At 46.0% G+C, this 23,528-nt stretch overlaps 1 protein-coding gene across 1 annotated transcript; it reads left to right on the forward strand.

Annotated features, from left to right (window-relative positions):
• Positions 1-1,620: 1,620 nt before the first annotated feature.
• LOC136337874 (peroxisomal acyl-coenzyme A oxidase 3-like) lies at positions 1,621-13,519 on the forward strand. The gene is made up of 3 exons (XM_066279775.1): positions 1,621-1,758; positions 4,208-4,365; positions 12,830-13,519. The coding sequence occupies exons 2-3, from the start codon at positions 4,222-4,224 to the stop codon at positions 13,169-13,171; spliced, it is 486 nt and encodes a 161-aa protein (XP_066135872.1). The 5' UTR covers positions 1,621-1,758; positions 4,208-4,221; the 3' UTR covers positions 13,172-13,519.
• The last annotated feature ends 10,009 nt before the right edge of the window (positions 13,520-23,528 follow it).

The raw sequence follows: 23,528 nt of genomic DNA on the forward strand, positions 1-23,528 counted from the left end.
CCTCCTTCCTCTCTGTCTCCCTCTTCCCCTCCCGCAGCAGCCAAGGCTCCATTGGAGCAAAGATGGCCCGGGCGCTGGGGATGGCTCCTTGGCCTCTGCCCCAGGCGCTAGAGTGGCTCTGGTCGCGGCAGAGCGACACCCCGGAGGGGCAGAGCATCGCCCCCTGGTGGGCAGAGCGTCGCCCCCTGGTGGGCGTGCTGGGTGGATCCCGGTCGGGCGCATGCAGGAGTCTGTCTGACTGTCTCTCCCCGTTTCCAGCTTCAGAAAAATAATAATAATAATAATAATAAAAAATGAGCAGGGGATGGGTGTGCCACACAGGGCAGGATGGGACACCTGTCAAAATGAACAAGAGTGAGTTGGGTGGGTGGGGACTGATGGCAAACTGCCTTGTCACTGTCAGCTGAGTTACAGACCAGCGCTCACCTCCCCTGCTGCTGACACCAGCTCCATGCGGCACCGGCACCGGAAGCTCACCTGTAGCCGGCCCTCCATCGTCTGCGGAGAAAGCCTCTCAGCTCTCACTCCCTCTCACTCCCGCAGGGGACTCAACTAACTTCCGGGTGGAAAGATATTTTTCCAACGTCCATAAAACGTGTGAACCTGACTTGCTTTCTAGGAGTGGTCATTTTGGAAGAAACTGTGACCTAACGGAGGTGTGAATTCTGGGACGAATGGCGATTTTATGCTCTCCAAACTATCTTCAAGGATAGTTGGAAGACAGGAGCGTGTTTTTATTAGACAGCTATTATCTGATCTGCATTTCCCTGGGTGCTCTTATGGACACGGGGTCCCTGGCTGGAAAACACTGCCTAGGTGGAGGCTGATTTCTGAAAGCTCAGCAGGACCCATTCAGGGCCCTAGTTTGCCCATCATTCTCTTTCTTCTGCTTTTGCAACAGGGGTGGGGGGTCGGGGGGCAGCGACACCCCTCATCCTCAGTCTGTTTGGGATGTGTCACAACTGTGAAGAAATAGGTGGTCATGGAATGAAAGAGAAGGTTCTTTCAACGTAGGCGGAGAGAGAGAATGTCCAGCTGTCAGCTGGCAGTCTCCATCCAGATGTCCTCCCAACATCTTTCTTAAACTTGACGCGTCTCCCAAGTGGAACTTACCTGTCACTTACCTGTCGCTTCCCCACGACTGCCTGCCCTGCCCACCTTCCAGTCCCCTGTAAAGGAAGACACCTCTTGATCTTTCCCTCTCCTCTATAAGGCACTTGGTCAAGCCCAGTTGATTCTATGTCGCATGATGGGCTGGTCTTGATGCGGATTCCCCCGAAGAGACTGCGACAGGCCTGGGGCGCACGTGTTTGAAGACGGAGCTGACCGCAGACGCCAGAACGAGGAGTGGGAGGTGTGCGGCGGAAGGAAACGCTAGGAAAGGCTGCATTGTCCAGGCGGTCACCGCCGTGGGCAGCCAAGGACCCTCTCCTGAACGCGGGAGCGAGCGCCATCCACGGTTCTGGAACTTGACTGAGTACCCGCCCCGCGCTCAGGACAGAGCAGGGCAGAGCCGGCCGGGGCAGAACGCCGCGTTCCACGTTTCCCGGGCGACGGGGGCGGGCCGGCGGCGCGATGACGTCAGCGCCGGACGGTGGCCGAGAGGCAGTGCGGCTCCGACGAACGGGCTCCAGGCAGCTGCGCGCCCTTGGCTCTTCTTGGTTAGCGCTCAGCTCCAAGCACATTTACTGAGCGCCTGCTGTGTGCGCTGAGCGGAGCGAGGACTCGGCGAATAGGAGTGATCAGCGAGATCCGAAGGTCAAGCCCGCGTCTGCGTGGGGGCGAGAGGCCGAGGGGCCGAGGATCCGGCTCCTGCAAAGGCCCTGGGGCAACCGGGGCGGGGTGGGGGGGCTGTGCAGAGTCTGACATAGTGGAATTGCGGGGCACACAGGTGGCAAGGGCCGGGGTTCCGGAGAGTAAACGTGAGAGACATTTTGAGGAATTTGGACATAGTCCCCTAAGGTCATGGGACAGCAGTCACCTAAAAGGAGTGTGATCAGATCTGCATTACATTTTATTTTACCCTTTTTTTTTTTTTTTGCAAGAGAGAGAGAAAAGGAGAGAGATGAGAAGCATAGACTTGTAGTTGCAACACTTTAATTGTTCACAGGTTACTTCTCATACATGTCTTTATGGAATGGGCGGGGCTGAGGGGGTCCTCCAGCTGAGCCCGTGGCCCCTTGCCAGGGGTTGGGAACCTATGGCTCGTGAGCCAGATGTGGCTCTTTTGATGGCTGCATCTGGCTTGCAGACAAATCTTTAATGAAAAAAAATAATAACATTAAAAATATAAAACATTCTCTTGTATTACAATCCATTCATTTCCTACCCCTCATGTTTTGGTTGTGAGTGGCTGGAGCCAATCACGGCTGTCCTCTGGGACAACACCAAATTTTTATTGGATAATGCCTAACGTACACGGGTCGTTGTATGGCTCTCACGAAATTACATTTTAAAATATGTGGCGTTCATGGCTCTCTCAGCCAAAAAGTTTCCCGACCCCTGTCCCAGTGAATGTCCTTTTCTTCAACTAGTTCCTAAGTCCCTTCATTCGGGTTCCTCTGACCAGGGAGTAGAATGAGAACCACCTAACTTGTTTATCAACCCCCAACCCCCTTTGTCTGTGCATTTGTTTTTTTCTGACCATTCCCCAACCCCCTTACCTAGATAATGATATCCCCATTTCTCCCTTCTACCTTGGTGTGGCCATTTAAACTAGCCAATTGAGAAAAAATGAGGTTATATGGTCAATACTCCAGCCAGTGGAGCAAGACCCAGCAGCCTAGTGCCTGTGCTAGGGATAAAACCAGAATTTGCCCTCTGTCCATGCGCTTGCAAGCTGGTTTTCACTAGTGGCCGCACGCCCTTCTGCAGAAGTGATTAAAGTTGGCTTGCTGACATATTTTAGTCTCCACAAGTCTGGCTTATTTCCATCTCAAACACCAGTAACCTTGGGCTCAAGCCAGAGAGCAGGGCTCAATTCAGCGACCCTGGACTCCACCTGGTGAGCCTGTACTCAAAACTGCATGAGCCCGTGCACAAGCCGGCAACCCCAGGGTCTCAGACCTAGGACCTCAGTGTCCCTGGTCGATGTACTCTCCACTGGGCCACCACTGATAAGGATGCATTTTATTTTTTAAGTATGTTTATATTGATTGATTTTAGAGAGAGAGAATAAAGGGGAGAGAGAGAGACATCAATTTGTTATTTATGCGTGTATTGGTTGATTCTTGTATGTGCCCCGACGGGATCAAACCCACAACCTTGGTCTGTTCAGGACAGCGCTCTGAGCAGCTGAGCTATTCACCGGGGCAGATCTGATTTTTAAAGCTACCTCTTCCACTGCAGAGAGGAAAGCTGGCTGGAGGTGGCTGCTGGCCCTGTGGTGGTGTGGGAGCCACAGCTCCATGCTGGGAACTGTTCCTAGTGCCTTTTGCTAATTCCAATAGTCCCGATACTAGGTACTGTGTCCTCACTGAAGGCCCCTGATGGTGAGGCCTTGGGCGACTGACTTCACTCTCACAAGTCCCAATGTTGTCAGCCAAAAATTAGAGGACAGATAGTACTTGGACACCACTGAGGTGTCCACCTGCATGCAGGGATTGCTCAAGAACTAAGGTTATTCTGCCAGATTTAATGGGAGTGGAGAGAACTGAAAGGTTCAGTGGGCATTAAAGAGGGGAGTGGGAGGCTTTGGGCATGAAGCAGGTGGGAATGTCAGGATGGCATCTGGGTTTATAGCGCCCTGACCCTTGGGCCACTGGCAAAGTGGGAGTGAGACTACAGGACAGGCTGGGTCAGGGTGCCAAGGTGCGTTCAGTGCTGAATATCCGGAGTTTGAGGACCTGCAGAAGAGGAGAGAGACAGGGTGCCCAGGAAACTGCCACATGAGCGTGTGGATTTGGGAGCCGTCTGCCCATGGTGACCGCAGCCCGTTTACTTGGCGCTGTCTGGCTCCTGCCCCCTTGGCATCCATCTCCCCGCCCCCTTTGTTCAGGAGTGGAAAGGAGGCAACCTCCCCTCCCCTCCCCTCCCCTTCCGTTTGGGGAACGTCAGCATTAGCTTGGAATGTGGTCATTCTGTCTCGCCGGCCCTTTGGAGTTAGCTCTTTCTCTTATTTCTAGCATCTCGCACTTAACGCAGTTGTTGGTGGACATTGTGAACCGATGGGTGAAGCCCGTTGACCCAGCCTGTCTGTCTGGTGCAGGTCGACGTCACGCGATGGCCCCCACGCAGGAAGGAAGCAGAGATACCCTGCTGCCCGACTTCCCCAGGGGGCCCCTGGACGTCTACCGCGCCCGTGCCTCCTTCAACTGGAAGGAGCTGGCGCTGTTTCTGGAAGGCGAGGACATGCTGCGCTTCAAGGTGAGGCTTGCGGCTGCGCGGCGATGTCCATGCTGACCCACAGAGGGCTCGGGCAGGTGTTTCAGTTTATGGGCAGAGACGGGGCTTTGTGCCCTTATTGCCACATGGCTTCCTGGGGCCTCTCGTCCGTCTCTGCAAGGTGTGGGGCTGTTCCTGGGTGGGGCACAGGCCGGACGCCTATTGCACCCGGGGATGGCGGAGCCTCTGGAGCGCGGCCCAGTGCGGCTCCTAGTAACGGTGTGGAATTAAGGAAACAGACTTATTAAGAAAAAAGGATGGGACCGGGAGGACTCTTCAAATGCTGATGGCAATATCCGAGTGCCTCATAGCCCCAGTTTGCATTGTTATAGCCATATGCAAATCAAGGAAATCCTTGATACAAAGTTACACATCCGAGGCTAAAACAGGAACTCTCCCAAGGCATAAACAGGAATCCCCCCAGCATGCATAAGTGAAATCCACCAACATCTGAACAAACAAATAGGAAGAGGAAAAGCATGTAAATTGCTTCCAGCAACTTAAGGAAGCAAGTGAAGTGGGTGCAAATACTCAGCATCACAGCCAATATGGAGGTGAAGGGGGGAGAATTTAGCCTTTTGCTAAGCCTCGAATCTACAAAGGCTTTTAACCATTTATGGTCCACAACACATCCCCCTTTTTTTCCTATTTTTAATTTGTGTGCTGAGATTTGTACTTACCTGATTTCCTAGCTTCCCAGATCCTAATTTGGAGGCAGACTGAAAAAATACAGAATAAACACAAAATTTGTATAGCCAATGCTAACAGATTTCCAAACATGTGTTCTAATTCATTACTGGTATTAAAGCCTTCAAGCAAATGCTTAGCCAATATAACAGCATCTATAAAAGAGCCTTTGCTGTTTTGAATGTCCTTAACATGTTCACCAAGTCCATGCTGACAAATCATCATTCCACATCCCTGCAAATGCAACCCAACCCCAGTTCAGTCCATTAGGAGCTGTCACAAAGAGCAAGAGTCCAGGAAAAGTTCGCATGGCACTGAAATTGTTATCTTATATCTATACTTTGCAGCTTGTGTCCAAGTCCCAATGACCGCTGCTTCTTGCTGGTAACAATTCAGGTAGACTGGAAAAGCCATCTGCAGCATGTGTGGATATGGAGCTTCTGTTCTTCTTAACCTGGAGAGATGAGACCAGGGTGCTTTTCCCTGGAGCTCCGCAACCGTGGTGTGGTGAAGAGAACCTTGGGATACACTAAGCTGGGTGGCAGAGGTAAATTCATAACAGAAGTTGGAAAAAAAGAGAAAGAGAGCTCTAAATTAGGAGTAGGTCCCAGCCTGAAATATGAATGGGGCATTGAGGCAGGAGGAATAAAGGAAACACTATATATTAAACAAAGCAGCAGAAAATAGGACTATCAACACCCACAACAGAGATCTTTTTTTTTTTTAAAGAATTCACATCTTTTTTTTTTATTTATTCATTTTTAGAGAGGAGAGAGAGAGACAGAGAGGGAGAGAGAGAGGAGAGAGAGACAGAGAGAGAGAGAGAGAAGGGGGAGGAGCTGGAAGCATCAACTCCCATGTGTGCCTTGACCAGGCAAGCCCAGGGTTTCGAACTGGCGACCTCAGCATTTCCAGGTCGACGCTTTATCCACTGCACCACCACAGGTCAGGCCCACAGCAGAGATCTTTGAAGGGATGAATAAAAACCCGAATATTCAGGCAACACATAGTATATGACCCTTATGTCCATAAGAAATGAGATCAGTTTACCTCTTACTTGGAAGATACCCTAGGCTTGTCCACGTGAGATGGGGCCAACGGCCCTGGGCACCTTTAGCCTACAATGGCAAGTTCCAGCAGGCTGGGCAAGGTTAGGTCACAGGCTGGAGCAGGGCTGGAAGAGATTGAACCCTCCCTTAGAGGATTGAGTGGGAAGCTTCCTTCCAGTGTCCCTTTTTCCCACAGCAAAGGCATGTAAGTCTGGCAGGCTTTAGCTCAATGACCTTCCTTTCCACTATTGAAGCAGGGCCCAGTTGGAGTTCTACGAAGCCCCTTTGGGGCGTTGGAGCCTTTAAGGGCGTATGCCAAGAGCTGGTATTTCAACTGATCTCTTTTGGGCTTTTTCTGCCTCTTGGTAATTATAGACCTTAAAAACCATGCTCAGAAGATCCCGATGAGGGGTTTGAGGATCCCCATCCACCTATGTAAGCCTTTTTCGTATATTTGGAACTACTTGGAAAAAGACAAAACAGTGTTATGAGCTGGATCAAATAAAAGAGGGTAGAAGTTTGCAGGAGAAAAAGACTCGGCGTTTCCTGTTCATCAGCATTCAAAAGAAGTTTTTTAAGATACGGTAGATTTGCAGGAGTTCTAGGATATGACTCCCCCTTTTATATTTTTTAAAATTTACCTTAAATATTTGCTGAGTACACTTTAATAATGCCTTAACTTTAAAGATTGTAAAAAATACCCGTAATGTGAAAGGTTTGACAAAATATAGTAAATTGTTTTCCTGCATATGTAGGAGCATTGTCAGTTTTAACCAGTTTAGGAAGTCCAATAATAGAAAATGCATACATGCAATGAGCTATATCATGCTTAGCAGCCTCTCCTGTTCGGCAGAGACTACTATAAATCCAGAATAAGTATCCACTATAATGTGGACAAAGGACTGTTTGCCAAATGAAGGTATATGAGTAACATCCCATTTGCCAAAGTTTTCCTGGTAGGAATCTTCAAAGGTTAACTCCAAAGAAAGGGGCAGATTGTAGCATAGGACACTTTGGACAGGATTTAACAATTTGCAGTGCTGCCTCCCGAGAACATTGAAACTGTTTACGCAGGGCTGCAGCATTCTGATGATGAATAGTATGAGACTGGATTGCTTGATCTAACATGGTTGCTCCAATAATTTTCTTTTGGGTAGTTTGATCAACAAGGGTATTCTCTTGTGCTAAAGCTCCAGGGAGCATGGCGTGAGCTCAAATATGTCCTATAAAACATGGAACTCTATGTTGACGTACAAGTCTTTGAAGAAGGAGAAACTGCTGAAATAGTTCATCAGCAGTTGTCCCTAAGACAGCAGTCTCTGTAGTGGAAACAACCATGAGTAAATATTTGCTGTCTGTATACAGATTAAAGGAGGAAGGAATATGGCAAATGCTGAAAAGCCATGGTAATGGCATGTAGTTCTACTCTTTGAGCTGATTTCAAGCAAACTATTTTAGTATAAACTTGTCCATCTGTTATTCAACCTGCTATTCCTGAGCTGGACTCAACAGTAAAGACTGTAGGTGCTTCAGGAATGGGCTCATTAACAATTGTCTTAGGGAAGACAAATGTAGTAATTAATGAATATTGAACTATTTTATCAGCTGGGTAGTGAGAATCAATTTGGCCTGTAAAATTTGCAAAAGCAATTTGCCATTTAGTGGAAGTTTCCCAGAGCCATTGCTGTTGATCCTTTGAAAAAGGAACAACAATAACTTGAGGCTCAAAACCTATAAGCTATAAGAGTCGCCTATGTCCCTTGAAAATCAAGGAGGTGACAAGATCAAAATATGGAGATAAAACTTTCTTAAGAGTAACAGATAAATGAATTTGTTCAATACGACCTGAAGCTTGCCACAGTAGTCCCGTTGGAGTGTAACTTGAGGGACAAATTAGTAAGGCAACTGATTCTTCAGGATTTATGCATTTTAGTTGTGCTTGTTGCAAGGCTTTTTCTACAAGCTTTAAAACTTGCTGTCCCACAGCTGTAAGTAGCCGAGGAGAAGCTGGTTCAGCCGAGACTCTAAGAATATCAAAAAGTGGTTTCAGTTCTTCAGTAGTTAATTTCAAGGAAGGTCTAAGACAATTAATGTCTCCTAATAATTTCTGGAAATCATTTAAAGTTTGCAAATGACCTGTTCTGATTTCTAATTTTTGTGGACAAATTTGTTGTTCCTCAATAATTTGTCCTAAATAAGAGAAAGGTAAAGATTACTGTACCTTTTCAGGGGTTATATAAAGTCCTGATTCTTTCAAAGAATATTCTAGTTGTTGCAAAATGGTCAACACAGTATCTTTATCTGAATGAGTAATAAGAATATTATTCATATAATGAATTATGTACATCTTAGGGTGCTGCCTTCATACTGGAGAGATAGCTTGAGAAGTGTATTTTTGGCACAAGGTAGAACTGTTAGCCATACCTCGAGGCAAAACTCTCCACTGGTATCGCTCCATTGGAGCCTGGAAATTAAGTGAAGGAACACTGAATGCAAAACGTTTGCAAGCATGAGGGTATTAAAGGAATAGTAAAAAATCAATTCTTCAAGTCAATAATTACAAGGTGTTAATTCCATGGAATGGCAGTAGGAGAAGGGAGTCCTAGCTGGAGAGGACTCATAATTTCCATAGTCTTATGTATTACTCTCAGATCTTGTAATAGCCTCCAGTTTCCTGATTTCTTTTTAATAACAAATATAGGCATATTCCATGGGCTATTAGATGGTTTAATGTGTCCAAGCTGTAGCTGCTCTTGTACCAATTGAGCAGCTGCCCTAAGTTTCTCCTGAGAAAGGGGCCATTGGTCTACCCATACAGGATTATCTGATTTCCAAGTAATTGGGTCTGCACAATGCATTGTTGGGGTAGCAGGAGCTACCAAGGCCCCTATGCTAAATTTTTATATCCTAATCCACACCTTCTGGTATTGGGTGCCACTTCTATGGGGGTGAGAATTCCCCACTGTTCTTTCCCTAGTCCCTTAGTGAGCAAAAATCCCTGATCAAGTTTTTGAGTATTGACTAAACTATTAGGACTGATGAGCAATGCTCCCATATTTTTCTAAACACCTCTACCCCACAAATTAACTGGCAATCCAGGGAGCACATAAGGCTGAAAAAGTCCAGAATGACCTTCTTTATCTTCCCATTGTAAAAACTAGAACTTTGTTGAGGGGATTTTCTCTGCCCTATACCTTGTAATTCTGTGGCTGCTGCATAAGTGGGCCAGGAAGGAGGCCAGTGTAGCTCAGCAATAACAGATACATCAGCTCCAGTATCTAAAAGTCCTTTAAATTTACACCCCTGTATTGTTAGTTCCATTTCAGGGCGTTCCTGAGCTACCTTTTGAATCCAATAGGCAAAATCAGAGGAGCCAAATCACCAATTTCCTTGGGGCCCCTTTAGCAGGGTTTGGCCTTGTCTTAAAAGAGGTAAAAGGATTAATTAATTTTCATGTCAGGGGAGATTGTAACTATATTCATTCCTCAGAGTGTGAGCCATTACTTTAATTTCCCCTGTAAAATCCGAGTCTATTACTCCAGGAAGAACAAAAAATTCTCTCATAGTTAAAATACTTCTGCCTAATAAGAGTCCTACTGTATTATTGGGAAATGGCCCCAAAATTCCAGTGGGTATAGCTTGAGGTCCCATCTCTGGAGTGAATACGAGTTGGGAGGTGGGACTGAGGTCCAGTCCTGCACTGCCTGCTGTTGCCCGGGATAGTTGGGCAATGTTTGGCCTGCTGGAATCAGAGTTTGCTGAGGAAACACCGACATCACCCCTGTTGTTTGATGGGGCCAGGGAGGGCCCCATTGTCCATTTCCCTGCCCTCCGGTAGTATATTTAGTCCTCCCCTTATTCTTCCAGTGTTTCCCTTTCCTACAAAACGGGCAGAGGTCCGGAGCTTAAGGGCTGGCCGTCCTTGAGGGCGAGGCCGAGACTGATTTCTGGGGGGAGCAGGGCAGTTTCTAGCCAAATGCCCCGAACCCCCGCAATGGATACAATATCCATGGGCAGAAGTACTTCCCTGACCTTCCTTCTTTCACTTGGTCTGCCCTTTATCAAATATCGTCCTGGAAATCTTGCCTTAACGTCTGTGGCAAAAGCAAGACCCTGCATGTATGAAGGCCCAACATTGGCGCATATTCTGATACAGTCCTCTCTATCCCCCTTCTTGCGGTGAGGCCCAAGTGCAGCCTGACAAGCAGAATTAGCATTTTCATAGGCTAGTTGTTTTATTGAAATCTTTCCCACATTTTTATCCAATACTATTCTTTCGACTGCTTGAATTAGCTGTGAGACAAATTCTTAAAATGACTTATTAAGGCCCTTCTTAATTTTGCTCAAATCCTTTGATTTGCCTACCTGAGTACAAGCTTACACATAAACAAGGCAATTTACGTACAGAAAACACAAGTATAATATATAACTTTGATTAATCCTAATACTTAAATTGCTATTTGGCTCCTAACTCTGAACACACCTCACAATGCACTAACCAAATCAGTAAGTCTTAAGGATCTACATTCTATTCTATTTAAATTTAAATGAGCACTCCTTACAAGTTTTAAAAACATTTTATTTTTTCTAAATATTAGAGCCAGAATTTCCAATTTTTGCTTGCAAAAAAAGAACTTAATTCAGGCCTTAAAAACAGACACAGTTTAGACAACATTAAACGAAGACTAAACAGAAACAAGAATTAGATGAACCAGACAAACCAGAGAGAAACCGGGATTTCAGAGCACAACCAGATTAGAAAGATGCCTGCCTGATTTTAGTCGGGGCATTTTCTGACAGAGGGACTGAAGGATGTGACTAAACAAAATCTCCCCGAGAAAATTTGCTCTCGGCAGCTGCTGGGATATTTTCCATAGTCAGATCCAACACAGGTCCCCTGCCTCAATTTCCAGGCAAAGGATAAGAAAAACAAAATGATAGTTCAAAAGATTGTAGTTAGAACATTAAATAAAATCAGACCATAACAGGAAAAGCTGTAACTTTCCTAATTCCTGAGTCTCCTATCCATTCTCAAATTCTATAGTTGCTGTAACCGGTGGCTCAGGTTGACTATGCTGAGATTTTTCTCCTACCTCAACGGCTTTTTCATGAAAGTCTGACTTCCACAGCAAATAATCACCCCCGGAGAGACAAGCATGAGCAATCGCCTTCCAGTCATTTGGGAAAAGAGTCTTTGCACTAATAATATCTGATAAACCAAGTGAAAAAGGGGCAGTAGACCCATACTGAACACAAGCAAGTTTAAGCTCTTTCAGAGTTCTAAAAGGTACAGGTTCATGTTCTCGCACTAGTCTCCCTGTATCATCCTATCTTTCTACAACAGGAAAACGGGTAAAGCCATTTATTGTTTCCCCTACATTTTGAGCCTGGTCTATAGATTGTTGGAGGAGGGATTTCCCAGATTTTGAGCTATAGACTCCGGAATCAGCCCGATAAGGGAACGGAGGAGCAGAGGGTTGAATATAGGAAGGAGCCAAGGGCAGCGGAGGCCCCGAGGCTAAGGCAGCCATAGTCGTGGATTTTTTTATCCCCCCTGTCATCCTCAGAGTCCAAGTTGTCCTCGTATTCACATCCCTCTGTTTCCGGCTCCCTCTGATACTCTTCAGACAATGATTTGTCTTCATACGGAAACATTTCTACAAAAAGGTCCCTTATTTTTTACCCTATCTGTCCTATAATCTTTTACTCCCACTTATACTTTCCCCCAAAACTTTCTTTACCTACTGTGCACACTTCACTTTGGGGAGTTCCGTCACCTGCCTTCAGTTTATTTATTTATTTATTTATTTATTTATTTATTCATTTTTAGAGGAGAGAGAGGTTGAGAGAGAGAGAGACAGACAGACAGACAGAAGGGGGGAGGAGCAGGAAGCATCAACTCCCACATGTGCCTTGACCAGGCAAGCCCAGGGTTTTGAAGCATTTCCAGGTCAACACTTTATCCACTGCACCAACACAGGTCAGGCACCTGCCTTCAGTTTTAAGTTTCCTCATACTCAAGTCTTCTGTTCAGGCGCCACTTACCGCGGACCAGCACAGCTCCTAATAATGGTGCGGAATTAAGGAAACAGACTTATTAAGAAAAAAGGATGGGACCAGGAGGACACTTCAAATGCTGATGGAAATATACGAATGCCCCATAACCCCAGTTTGCTTTATTATATAGCCATATGCAAATCAAGAAAGTCCTTGATACAAAGTTACACATCCGAGGCTAAAACAGGAACTCTCCCAAGGCATAAACAAGAATCCCCCTACCATGCATAAGTGAAATCAACCAACATCTGAATAAACAAAGAGTAAGAGAAAGGGCATGTAAATTGCTCCCAGCAACTTAAGGAAGCAATTGAATGAAGTGGGTGCAAATACTCAGCATCATAGCCAATATGGAGGTGGAGGGGGGAGAACTTAGCCTTTTGCTAAGCCTCGAATCTACAATGGCTTTTTGCCATTTATGGTCCACAACACTCTGGGGATGGTCGAGGCGTCTAGAGACGAGCACAAACTGGTTAAGCTTCCTAAGCCTCATCCGGGAAGAACTTCCATCTCTCCGTCTCAGAGTCTCTGGGGTGACTGTGTGTTCCAAGAGGCCAGCAGCCTCCAGAAAACCGGGGTGAGTGAGAGTGTGGTGAGACTGCCTCTATGTTTTGCCCCCCAAGTCACCTGTTTCCTGTCCCCTGCGTATCCAGAAAACCATCTTCTCGACTTTGGAGAGCGACCCCCTCTTCGCCTGTCCCGCTGGACGCCATCTCCCCATGGAGAAGTACCGGGAGGTGAACTTCTTGCGCTGCACTCGGCTCTTTGAGTACGACTTCCTGCGCATGGACGACGTGCTCCAGAACCCTCTCAAGGTCCTGGCGCTGGTCAGCTGCCTGGGCATGGACGACTGGTCCCTGTGCATCAAGGCCTTCCTGCACGTGTTTGTGAGTGGGCGGCTCCGGAGAGGGAGGTCTACGTCTGCTTTCACGCCTCCCCGGGAGGCCGTGGGGTGTGGGGTGGGTCGTCGCCTGGGCCAGGGCCAAAGCAGGTGACAAGGACACTTACTCTGAAGTGCCGTGGACCAGCGTGGTTTGTAATTCTGGGTCTTGAGTGAGAACGGTGCAGAATTAAGAAAACATACTCATTAAGAAAAAAGGATGGGATCGGGAGGACTCTTCAAATGCTGATGGCAATATCTGAGCACCCCATAGCCCCAGTTTCCTTTATTATATAGCCGTATGCAAATCAAGGAGATCCTTGATACAAAGTTACACATCTGAGGCAAAAACAGGAACTCTCCCAAGGCATAAACGGGAATCCCCCCACCATGCATAAGCGAATCAACCAACATCTGAACAAACAAAGAGTAAGAGTCTTGCTTCCCGCAACTCAAGGAAACAAGTGAAGTGGGTGCAAATACTCAGCATCCTAGCCAATATGGAGGTGGAGGGGGGGGAGAACTTAGCCTTTTGCTAAGCCTCGAATTTACAAATGCTTTTTGCCACTTGCAGTCTACAACATATTCCCCTTTTCGTTTTTATTTTAAGTTTGTGTGCTGAGATTTGAACTCGTCTGATTTCCTAGTTTCCCAGATCCTAATTTGGAGGCAGACTGAAAAAATACAGAATAAACACAAAATTAGTATAACCAATGCTAAACAGATACCCAAACAAACATTCTAATACATTACAGTGATTAAAGCCTTTAAGCAAATTCTTAGCCAATATAAAAGGATTTATAATAGTTAAATGTCCTTAATATGTAATTTCACCAAGTCCAAGTTGGCACCATCACCATTTCACATCCCTGCAAATGCAACCCAACCCCAGTTCAGTCCATTAAGAGCTGTTACAAGAAGCAGGATTCCAGGAAAAGTTCACATGGCACTGGAATTGTCACATTTCTATACGTTGCAGCTCGCATCTGAGTCCCAATGACTGCTGCTTCTAGCTGGTAATGATTCAGGTAGACTGGAAAAGCCACCTGCAGCATGTGTAGAGGTGGAGCTTCTGTTTTCTTCAAAACTGGAGAGATGAGACCAGGGTGCTTTTCCCTGGAACTCTGCAACCGTGCCGTGGTGAAGAGAACCTTGGGATACACTATGCTGGGTGGCAAAGGTAAATTTGTAACAGAAATTGGCAAAAAGGTGAAAGAGAGCTCTAAATTAGGAGTAGATCCCAGACTAAAGTATGCATGGGGCATTGAGGCAGGAGGAATAAAAGAAACACTATATATTAAACAGAGCAGCAGAAAATAGGACTATCAACACCCACAACAGAAATCTTTGAGGGGATGAATAAAAACCCGAATATTCAGGCAAGACATAGTAAGTGGCCCTTGTGTCCATAAGAAATGAGATCAGTTTACCGGCTACTTGGAAAAAATACCCTAGGCTCATCCACGGTGACGTGAGATGGGACCGACAACCCTGGGCACCTTCAGCCTTCAGTGGCAAGTCCCAGCAGGCTGGGCAAGGTTAGGTCACAGGCTGGAGCAGGGCTGGAAGAGACTGAACCCTCCCTTAGAGGAGCGAGGGGGCAGCTTACCTTCCGGTGTCCCTTTTTTCCCACAGCAAATGCATGTCCTGGTGGGGGCCGAGAAGCCTGGCAAGTTTTAGCTCAATGACCTTCCTTCCCACTATTGAAGCAGGGCCCAATCAGTGTTTCCCAACCTTTTTTGTGCCATGCCCCACCTTAACCTTTCTAAAATTTTTATGTTCCCCCCCTATGTAACATACATAATCTTTAACATTAAAAAATTGATTTGTTCACTTAATAAACATAAATGATAGGTTCTAGGAAGAAATCACTATGAAATTGTTAACAAAACACAGTAAGTAAAATTTCAAAACATATAATGAAAAACAGAAATTTAAATTCCAAATAATTTTAATACAGATTTTTCTATATTAATTTATTATTTTAATTTAGTGTGATCCTTGCACTTGATGCTTGCTGCACAGAGATTTTATATTAGGTTCCAATTTGGTTAGCTTTAGTCTCAAGTCTCCACGTTGTGTTATATCCAGCCGATTTCTTTTTTTTACCAGTAAATCATTTACAGCACTAAATCCACATTCAGCTAAAAATGAAGATGGAAATGGTAGCAATAGTTTTCTTGCACATTTGGTTGAATTTGGGTATTTGATTTCTGTTTCTTCACAAAGCCATGCCATCTCTCCTTTGATATTAAATAAAGCTTTAACTGACTCATCATTTTGCAATTCTGCGAGTTCTTCTTGATACTGCATATTTGATATATCAGACAAATCCACTAACATTGGCTGCATCATCCATGTTGGGAAATCAATTTGTTTTAAATCAGAAAATCTTTCTTTTAAATCAGCCGATAGAATATTCAAATGATTGACAATAACAAGTAAAGCGGTATCAGTTACTTCACATTTTTGGAGCCAATGAAACTGTTTAAAGTTTTTGTTGTTAATATGTTTCTGACGTAACTCAATATTGGTAATGAAACCAAATATCTTTGCTTTTGCATCGACAAGAGTTTTATTTGTTCCTTGAAGTTGCTTATTTAATATATTTAGTTTTTCAAAGATATCGGCTAAATAACTCACAAATGCTTTACCATCTATTGTTAACAGATACTTCATTTCAGGTTTGTCGCTTAAAACATCACTAAGAGTATCAAACAGTTTCATAAATCTTTTCAAACAGTTTCCTTTAGATAGCCATCTTCAGTATGAAGTAAAAGTCTCACATGGTCTTCATTTTCTTCTTCACAAAATAGCTTGAAAAGACGCTCACATTTGGCACTAGCTTTAATAGCATTAACACACTTTATTACTGTATGTAATACTTCATTCAGAACAGGCGAGATGTTTTTAGCTACCAAGTTTTCCCTATGAATAACACAATGCACAAGAATCATTTCTGGATTCGCATCTTTCATCAATTTTAAGCAGCCATTTTTCTTGCCCATCATATTGGGAGCACCATCTGCAGCGCAAGATGTTATATTTTTCATTGGTATATCATTGACATCTAAGTAGTTTTTTAGCTTATTATATATATCTTTGGAGGTAGTGGTGCTTTCTAATCTTTTACAGAACAACATTTCTTCAGCAAAATGTCCTTGATCAATATATCTTACATAAGTTATCAATGCTGCCTCACTGTCTCTCAAAGTTGATTCATCCATTTGCAAGGAGAATTTTCTTGTTTTCACCTTTTCAATAAGTTGTTTTTCAATATCCTCACTCATTTCATCTATTCTTCTGCTAACAGTATTGTCACTGAGTGGCATAGCTTTTACATCTTTGTCATCTTTTTCAAGAATCATTTTAAGAAATGCTGATATTGACGGTTTTATTAAATTCTCTCCTATAGTGTGATTTTCTCCAGTTTTAGTGATGAATAAAGAAATTTGATAACTAGCCTCAAGAACACGATTATTAGTTGAAGTATGAGCAGTAAATAGAGACTTTAATGTTGTTCTTTTTTCAAAAATTTTCTTTAAAGTTTTAAAGTAACTCAAATTTGAATTAATATGAGCACTATGTTTTGCCTTCAAATGCGCCTCAAGACGACCTCGTTTCATTGATTCGTTGGTCAAACATTGCTGGCATAAAAGACAAAAAGGAATCCGCTCATCGTAAACAGCGGGTATGAACCCAAATTTTAAATATTCCTCCGAATATTGACGAGTTTTTTTTCTTGCTTGCACCACTCATTTTACTATGGGCTATAAGAAATAAAAATAAGGTCAATTAAAAACTAATATTAAAATATGTGTTAAAATATATTCAATGTGACCTAGAGTAAACGTATACTAAAAATTCATATTTATTTAAATGTATATAACACATTTACTACACTACCACCGCAAATCAAGAAGTATCTATATTTTTTCCACTTGACAAAATTTTCTGGAAAGTTATGCTTCTAAAATTAAAATTGTCGTGCATGCACTATTATAGCCCCAATAATATTTATAAAATATTAGTGCTTTCTAGCCCCAATGCAAGAAGTACTTAATAAAGAGTTTAATATTGATAAAAATAAAATCAAATACTTACCAACTATATCTATACAATATATATATATATGTATATTTATTAAATCAACGAGCTTTTACAACAGTTTTGACTGACACTTATTTCAAATTAACACCAACTGAATGATGTGAAACACTACAAAAGTTGCGATGGGCCAATTAGGTGAGAATAACTGTGTTGTTTAGCGAGTTTTTAAAATGTCCGGGGTTCCCCGCGGCAGACGGCACGCTCCGCGGTGAACCCAGGACGAAGTTTACTTGACGACGCCAATCACCCAGTTGATATTTTGGTCTCGTCAAACGAAATTATACTTAATAATTATTTACCGCAATTATTTAAGAATTGCATTTTTTGTTAAATTTGGCACCGATACCTAGCATTGCATTTAAATGGCCCGGGGCGAAAGAGTTAAAGTCGTGTCGAGTCCATTTTCAAATTGCCCCCCTTAACTATCGAATTGCCTCCCTGTGGGGCGTGGGCCCCACGTTGGGAAACACTGCTCTACACATTCCCCACCGGCTGGTCAGTCAGAGGACTCACCCCCTTACTGCATCCATACCTGGCAGGCTCCCTCACCTGGCACACAGAGAGTGCTGTTTTCTGTAATAGATTCCTTGAACCTCTTCAAGGATTTTTTTTTTGAGGTATTTTTAAGGCTAGGATCTCAGTTGAGTGCCAGGGTATTTCCTGGAGCCTTTTGCATGAGCTCCTACTTTTATAATAGCCACCTCCTTAGAAAACAGAACTTTGATTTTCTTTCATTTCTTTACCATTGTTAATCAAGCTCATCCTGAGGCCGGGAACCCTCTTTGTTTCTAGAGCGGAAACTTCACGGAAGACCCTTAAAGCACATCCACCACCCCTGTACGTGTTACCACTCTTATCTAGGAATAAGCTCTAGTGAGCATAGTGAGGTCTGCTGTCTGAGCAGAGTTTTCTTCCAGTAAAGTGTTATGAATTCTGGGGGCGAAGTGAGTTGTTGATTTACTGTGTTATTTACCTGATGTTTTTCTGTTTTGGTTTTAAAATAGGACTCATCATAAAACAAGGTTAAGCTTGCATTTTTTTTTAAAGGGATTTCTAATAAATCTATCCAGAACATAGATTCACAAACAGTATTAGACAGTCATAAGATTTCTCTTCTTCAGGTAATGGAAGGATTTCTGTTACTTATACTAGATGGATAATATAATATAAAATAATAGTCTGTTTTTACACTAGAAGTATGTTTTCTATCTACAAGTTTAATGTGAAGTGAAAACCAAGAATCAGTCATAGAGACTTAAGACTCAGGAATCAAGCAAGCTGAGAGATCAAGGAGTCAAATGTGTTTTATATACAAAGCTTAAATGATATTACCCCCATGGACAGAAACATTTGACATTGCTTAAAAATTTGTCTTTATGCAGTAGGGATTGGCAGTGTCTGAAATATTAAAGGGACTTCATTCTTTCTCATTCCCGTAGCATGTGTCTTGACAGGTAACTAGTTTATAGGAAGTATTCTGCACCCCAATCACATAAATTTAAATAAAGAGATGGGTAGTTTCAAAGGCAGTTAATAAACTTATTGTGAGAGCCATTAGGTAGCTTCAAATCACAACCAACTTGGAATAAATACCTTCTCTCTTTACAAAAGTACTATAACTAGAAGATAAGAGACTTGAAAAATTAGAAGTTAATTAATCACAGCATTTATTTTCAGTTATCTCTTTCATGTCATAAACAAGTCTCACAGATTGTAATTTAGTTAAACAATAAACACTTTTTTCTTTTTTTATTAAGACAAACACAGAGAGGGAGGGAGATGAGAAACATCAATTCATAATTGTAGCACTTTTAGTTGTCTGTTGATTGCTTCTCATACATGCCTTGACCAGGGGGTTCCAGCCTAGCCAGTGACCCCTTGCTGAAGTCATTGAAGTTGAGATCAAGCCAGTGACCTTGGACTTCAAGCCAGCGACCTCTGATTTCACGCCATCGGCCTTTGGGCTCAAGCCAGCAGTCATGGGATCATGTCTATGCTCCCACACTCAAGCCAGCTGACCCTGTCCTCAAGCTCTGTCAAGCCAGATGAGATCACACTCAATCTGGCAACTCTTGGGTTTTAAAACTGGGACTTTAGAGTCACAGACCGATGCTCTATCCACTGTGCCACCACCGGTCAGGCGACAATAAATACTTTTTATGTAGTGCAAATGTTAGTATTTTTTAATTTGTACTCTGAATGTATGATACCTCTAAACAGTTTCTTCTTTTGGAGTAGACCTGTCTCTGCATTTCATCATGGCCTGGCTCCTACTTGAGCGTCATCAGAGAGGTGCCCTAAGATGACATCAGTTCCTATTTCTCTGCTTGTTTGATAGCGGGTGGGGTTAAGGGTGATAAAGTCAAAGGAATTACTATTAAGAAATAAGGTTAATATGTTCTCAAGTAAGACCTGTGTGTGGTCAAAGGTGGGATCACTTCCAAAATACATCTGTGAGGGCTGATATTTTTTTCTTTTAATTTTAGGTCATTTTGTCCAACGCTTTTTATCCTTGTAGAATAGTAATGGTTTTATTCTAAAAGTGACCCAGTGCATAGAGTAGGGGTTTGCAGAGTGGGAACAGAGTTGAGCAGATCTCAGCGGAGTTGAAGGCTTTTCTGAGTGTGCCGTTCTATATAAATACATGGGATATAAATACATTCTCAAATACATGGAATCTAGCAGAAAGTTCTGGTTTCTCCACCAGCAATTCTGGCGAAGGTGGAGACTTCCCCAGTCTCTCTCTCTCTCTCTCTCTCATCTCTTCTTCCTGCCCACCTCCAGCCATGCGAGGGAACCTGTGGTATAAGTCACAATACACCTTACAATGCTGGGAATAAGGGCAGAAGAGGACCGTGTGTAGGGGCAGGACCGGGAGAGGAGAGGAGAGAGAGAGATAGAGGAGGGGAGGGGAGGGGAGGGGAGGGGAGGGAAATGTCCCCAGCAGTCCCACACACTGGCTCTGACAGTCCCTCTATGCGTCATACTCGTCCTGCCCAGGGAGCGGTGCTGACACTCACCACCTGTGGGACAGAGGTGAGATCAAGGAGGGAAAACCAATCAGCTCACCGCTGTTTCCACGTCTAAGTCACGAGTGTAATTCAGTGCTAACTGTGTCGTACAGGATTGGGAAGGTGAGACTGGGGGGGACTCGGGGCAATCCCTGCAGAGGCCTGTTACCTATGCCGTCCCCGCCCTGCGCAGATTACTGACACAATCTCCTCCTTTAGTGTCAGCGTGTTGGACAAGTGCAGCCCTCGTGACTTCAAAGCAGGGTGCCTGCCTTGATGGTATCACGAGGGAATGGATTTGGTCACAGTACTTCCACGTTGATCATCTGACTCAAGAGGATTTGAGGGGCTTCAGCACGTACAGACCAGCCCCACCAGCGCGCTCAGTTAGGGGCACAACACCCACAAGTCCGAGCTGGTTTCCCTGGACGCTGAGGTCCGCCTGGGCTGTGCTCTCACTGAACTCACTGAATTAGCACCTGCCCACCCCCACCCCACCCCCCGGCCACACCAGGGCTGATGCTGCTCTTCCCTCCCTCACGTTTACCTTCAGACCGGGAGTTTAATCTCTAACACAGAAAACAGGAAGAAAGAGAAAATGCTGTAGAAACATGGATGTATTTGCAAAAATAAACTTGTTCTCAGAACTGAAATCCCTGGCAGGGGGGTCTGCAGGCGGGGGCTCAGGATCTCCGGCATCTTCCATCCGACCGCTGTGCCCATTCAAACCCAATTATTTTCCCCCTCAGACTTCGGATGAAGTCAGCGATGGCTGTGCTGCCCGTACAGGCTGGGCTGTAGACTGTCTTCCCGCCCCTGAACCGCAGAGACTGAGGCCACTGTGCAGTCTGTGAGAACAGGAGGTCAGACCGCAGTTTCTGTCCCAGCGCCTGTGGGGTGAAGGCAGCACCTGCATGGCACAGCCCTTGCTGGTCTCGGGGTGCAGGTGCTCCGTGCTGGCCTGGGGGTGGGGGTGCTCCGTGCTGGCCTGGGGGTGGGGGTGCTCCGTGCTGGCCTGGGGGTGGGGGTACTCCGTGCTGGCCTGGGGGTGGGGTGCTCCGTGCTGGCCTGGGGGTGTGCTCTGTGCTGGCCTGGGGATGAGGTGCTCTGGGCTGGCCTGGGGGGTGGGGTGCTCCGTGCTGGCCTGGGGGTGGGGTGCTCCGTGCTGGCCTGGGGGTGGGGGTGCTCCGTGCTGGCCTGGGGGTGGGGATGTCATCGGTGCTGGCCTTGGGGATATATACTCTGGGCTGGCCTGGGGGTGGGGTGCTCCGTGCTGGCCTGGGGGTGGGATGCTCCATGCTGGCCTGGGGGTGTGCTCTGTGCTGGCCTGGGGATGAGGTGCTCTGGGCTGGCCTGAGGGGTGGGGTGCTCCGTGCTGGCCTGGGGGTGTGCTCTGTGCTGGCCTGGGGGGTGGGGTGCTCCGTGCTGGCCTGGGGGGTGGGGTGCTCCGTGCTGGCCTGGGGGGTGGGGTGCTCCGTGCTGGCCTGGGGATGAGGTGCTCTGTGCTGGCCTGGGGGGTGGGGTGCTCCGTGCTGGCCTGGGGGTGGGGTGCTCCGTGCTGGCCTGGGGGTGGGGTGCTCCGTGCTGGCCTGGGGGGTGGGGTGCTCCGTGCTGGCCTGGGGGTGGGGTGCTCCGTGCTGGCCTGGGGGGTGGGGTGCTCCGTGCTGGCCTGGGGATGAGGTGCTCCGTGCTGGCCTGGGGGGTGGGGTGCTCCATGCTGGCCTGGGGGTGGGGTGCTCCATGCTGGCCTGGGGGTGTGCTCTGTGCTGGCCTGGGGATGAGGTGCTCTGGGCTGGCCTGGGGGGTGGGGTGCTCCGTGCTGGCCTGGGGGTGGGGTGCTCCGTGCTGGCCTGGGGGGTGGGGTGCTCCATGCTGGCTCAGCTCACCGTCCGCGTGTCTTCTCCTGGAGCCTCCACCACCTTCTCTGGTCCTTGGCTGGAAGTTCTGGTCTCTCTCAGAATCTTAGGGAAGAGGAAAGGGTCCCATCAGTCCCCCTGTCCTGTCCTCTCTGCGTCATTTCCATCCCGACCATGGTGCAGTGCTGAGACTCACCACCTTTCGGACAAAGCTGAGATCCAGGAAGGAAAAACAGTCAGCTTACAGCTGTGCTGCTGGTCATTTCCCAAGTTCTGACTTCCCACCCCAATCTGCCCGCTGTGGCTTCCTTTCCAGGGTCCACACTTACCTGCCTTTTCTGTTCTGTCCTGAGTTCATGGTTGTCATCGGTGAGGGATGGCCAGCCACGGACCTGCTCCAGGTTGATGCCTTCAGAATGATGTGGTCTCTCTCTTTAAGAAAGGGCTGAAATGAGACTGGACAGCAGGTAGACTCTTTAGAACACATGGACAGTGATTTCTTTTCTCATGGTCCTTGAAGTGCCGTGTTGGTCGGCGGGAGGCACTTCTGTTCTTCTCTCTGGGTAGTCTTCCTGGAGAAGGTGGATGGAGTTGGCAGCACAGACATGGGCACAAGCAGGTGGGCGTGCTGACCCGGGTTCAGGGATGCACGGCTGGTGCTGTTTTGCATTCAGGAGCCTCTCTCCCTGGGTGGTTCAGTTCTGGCCGGTGAGCTGCTCCACCCAGGCCTTCCTCATATCGCCCATTCATACACCCTGCACGCGATTGGTCTGAGCTCATTGCCAGCTGAATGCGAGGGTCAGCAGACCTCTTGGGCACTTGTTGGAGCCACATGTCAGGAGAGCCTGGGGTCACCAGGGCACGGTGGGGGGAGGATAACCCACAGTGGCTCCCGGGACCACATTATGCGAGACAAAGGACAAGTAGGTATCCCTGGGTTCAGACACTTGAGAAGTCTATTGTGGCATTTTGATGTTACTACCGAAACAGACAGTCTGATGGGCAGTTAGAATTTCCCTGGCTTGACCACTGAGTAAGTGTGAGATGTTTAATAAGTAACTTTCTTTCTCTCATCTTCAGTTCACCGCTTGCCAAAGGGCGAGTGTTAATTTCCCCACCAGCATTACCTTTCCCTTCCGGCAGCCGTACAGAAGGACAAGCAGGAACCATCTCCGGGAGGAGAGAGCATAGGAAGACAGTATTATTATTAACCTAATTTTGAGCACCATTCTCCCAAGTAGAGAGAGAAGAATTATTAATCCTCCCTTACCTTTGAAAGAGCCCAGGTTACATTGCTGCTGTTGTGATCTGCTGATAATTCAAAAGCACACACTCCCCCAGATGACGCTGCTGTCCTTCTGATCATCGGGTGTCTGTGAATAGGGACACTCACGGGCACTCTTCCTGTGATGGCCATGGAGAACCAGTCGAGGCGGAGGAAGGTCTTTCATATCCTTGATTAAGTTACTCCTAGGTATTTGATTGTTTTTTAATG

The sequence above is a fragment of the Saccopteryx bilineata genome, chromosome 5, assembly GCF_036850765.1.
Source record: "Saccopteryx bilineata isolate mSacBil1 chromosome 5, mSacBil1_pri_phased_curated, whole genome shotgun sequence".
Lineage (NCBI taxonomy): Eukaryota > Metazoa > Chordata > Mammalia > Chiroptera > Emballonuridae > Saccopteryx > Saccopteryx bilineata.

What these genes read in the sequence shown, in the direction of transcription:
- LOC136337874 (XM_066279775.1), top strand. Translation starts at nt 4,222, where the DNA reads ATGGCCCCCACGCAGGAAGGAAGCAGAGATACCCTGCTGCCCGACTTC. An exon ending in AGGACATGCTGCGCTTCAAG is followed by an intron (nt 4,366 to 12,829) that starts GTGAGGCTTGCG and finishes CTGCGTATCCAG; the next exon opens with AAAACCATCTTCTCGACTTT.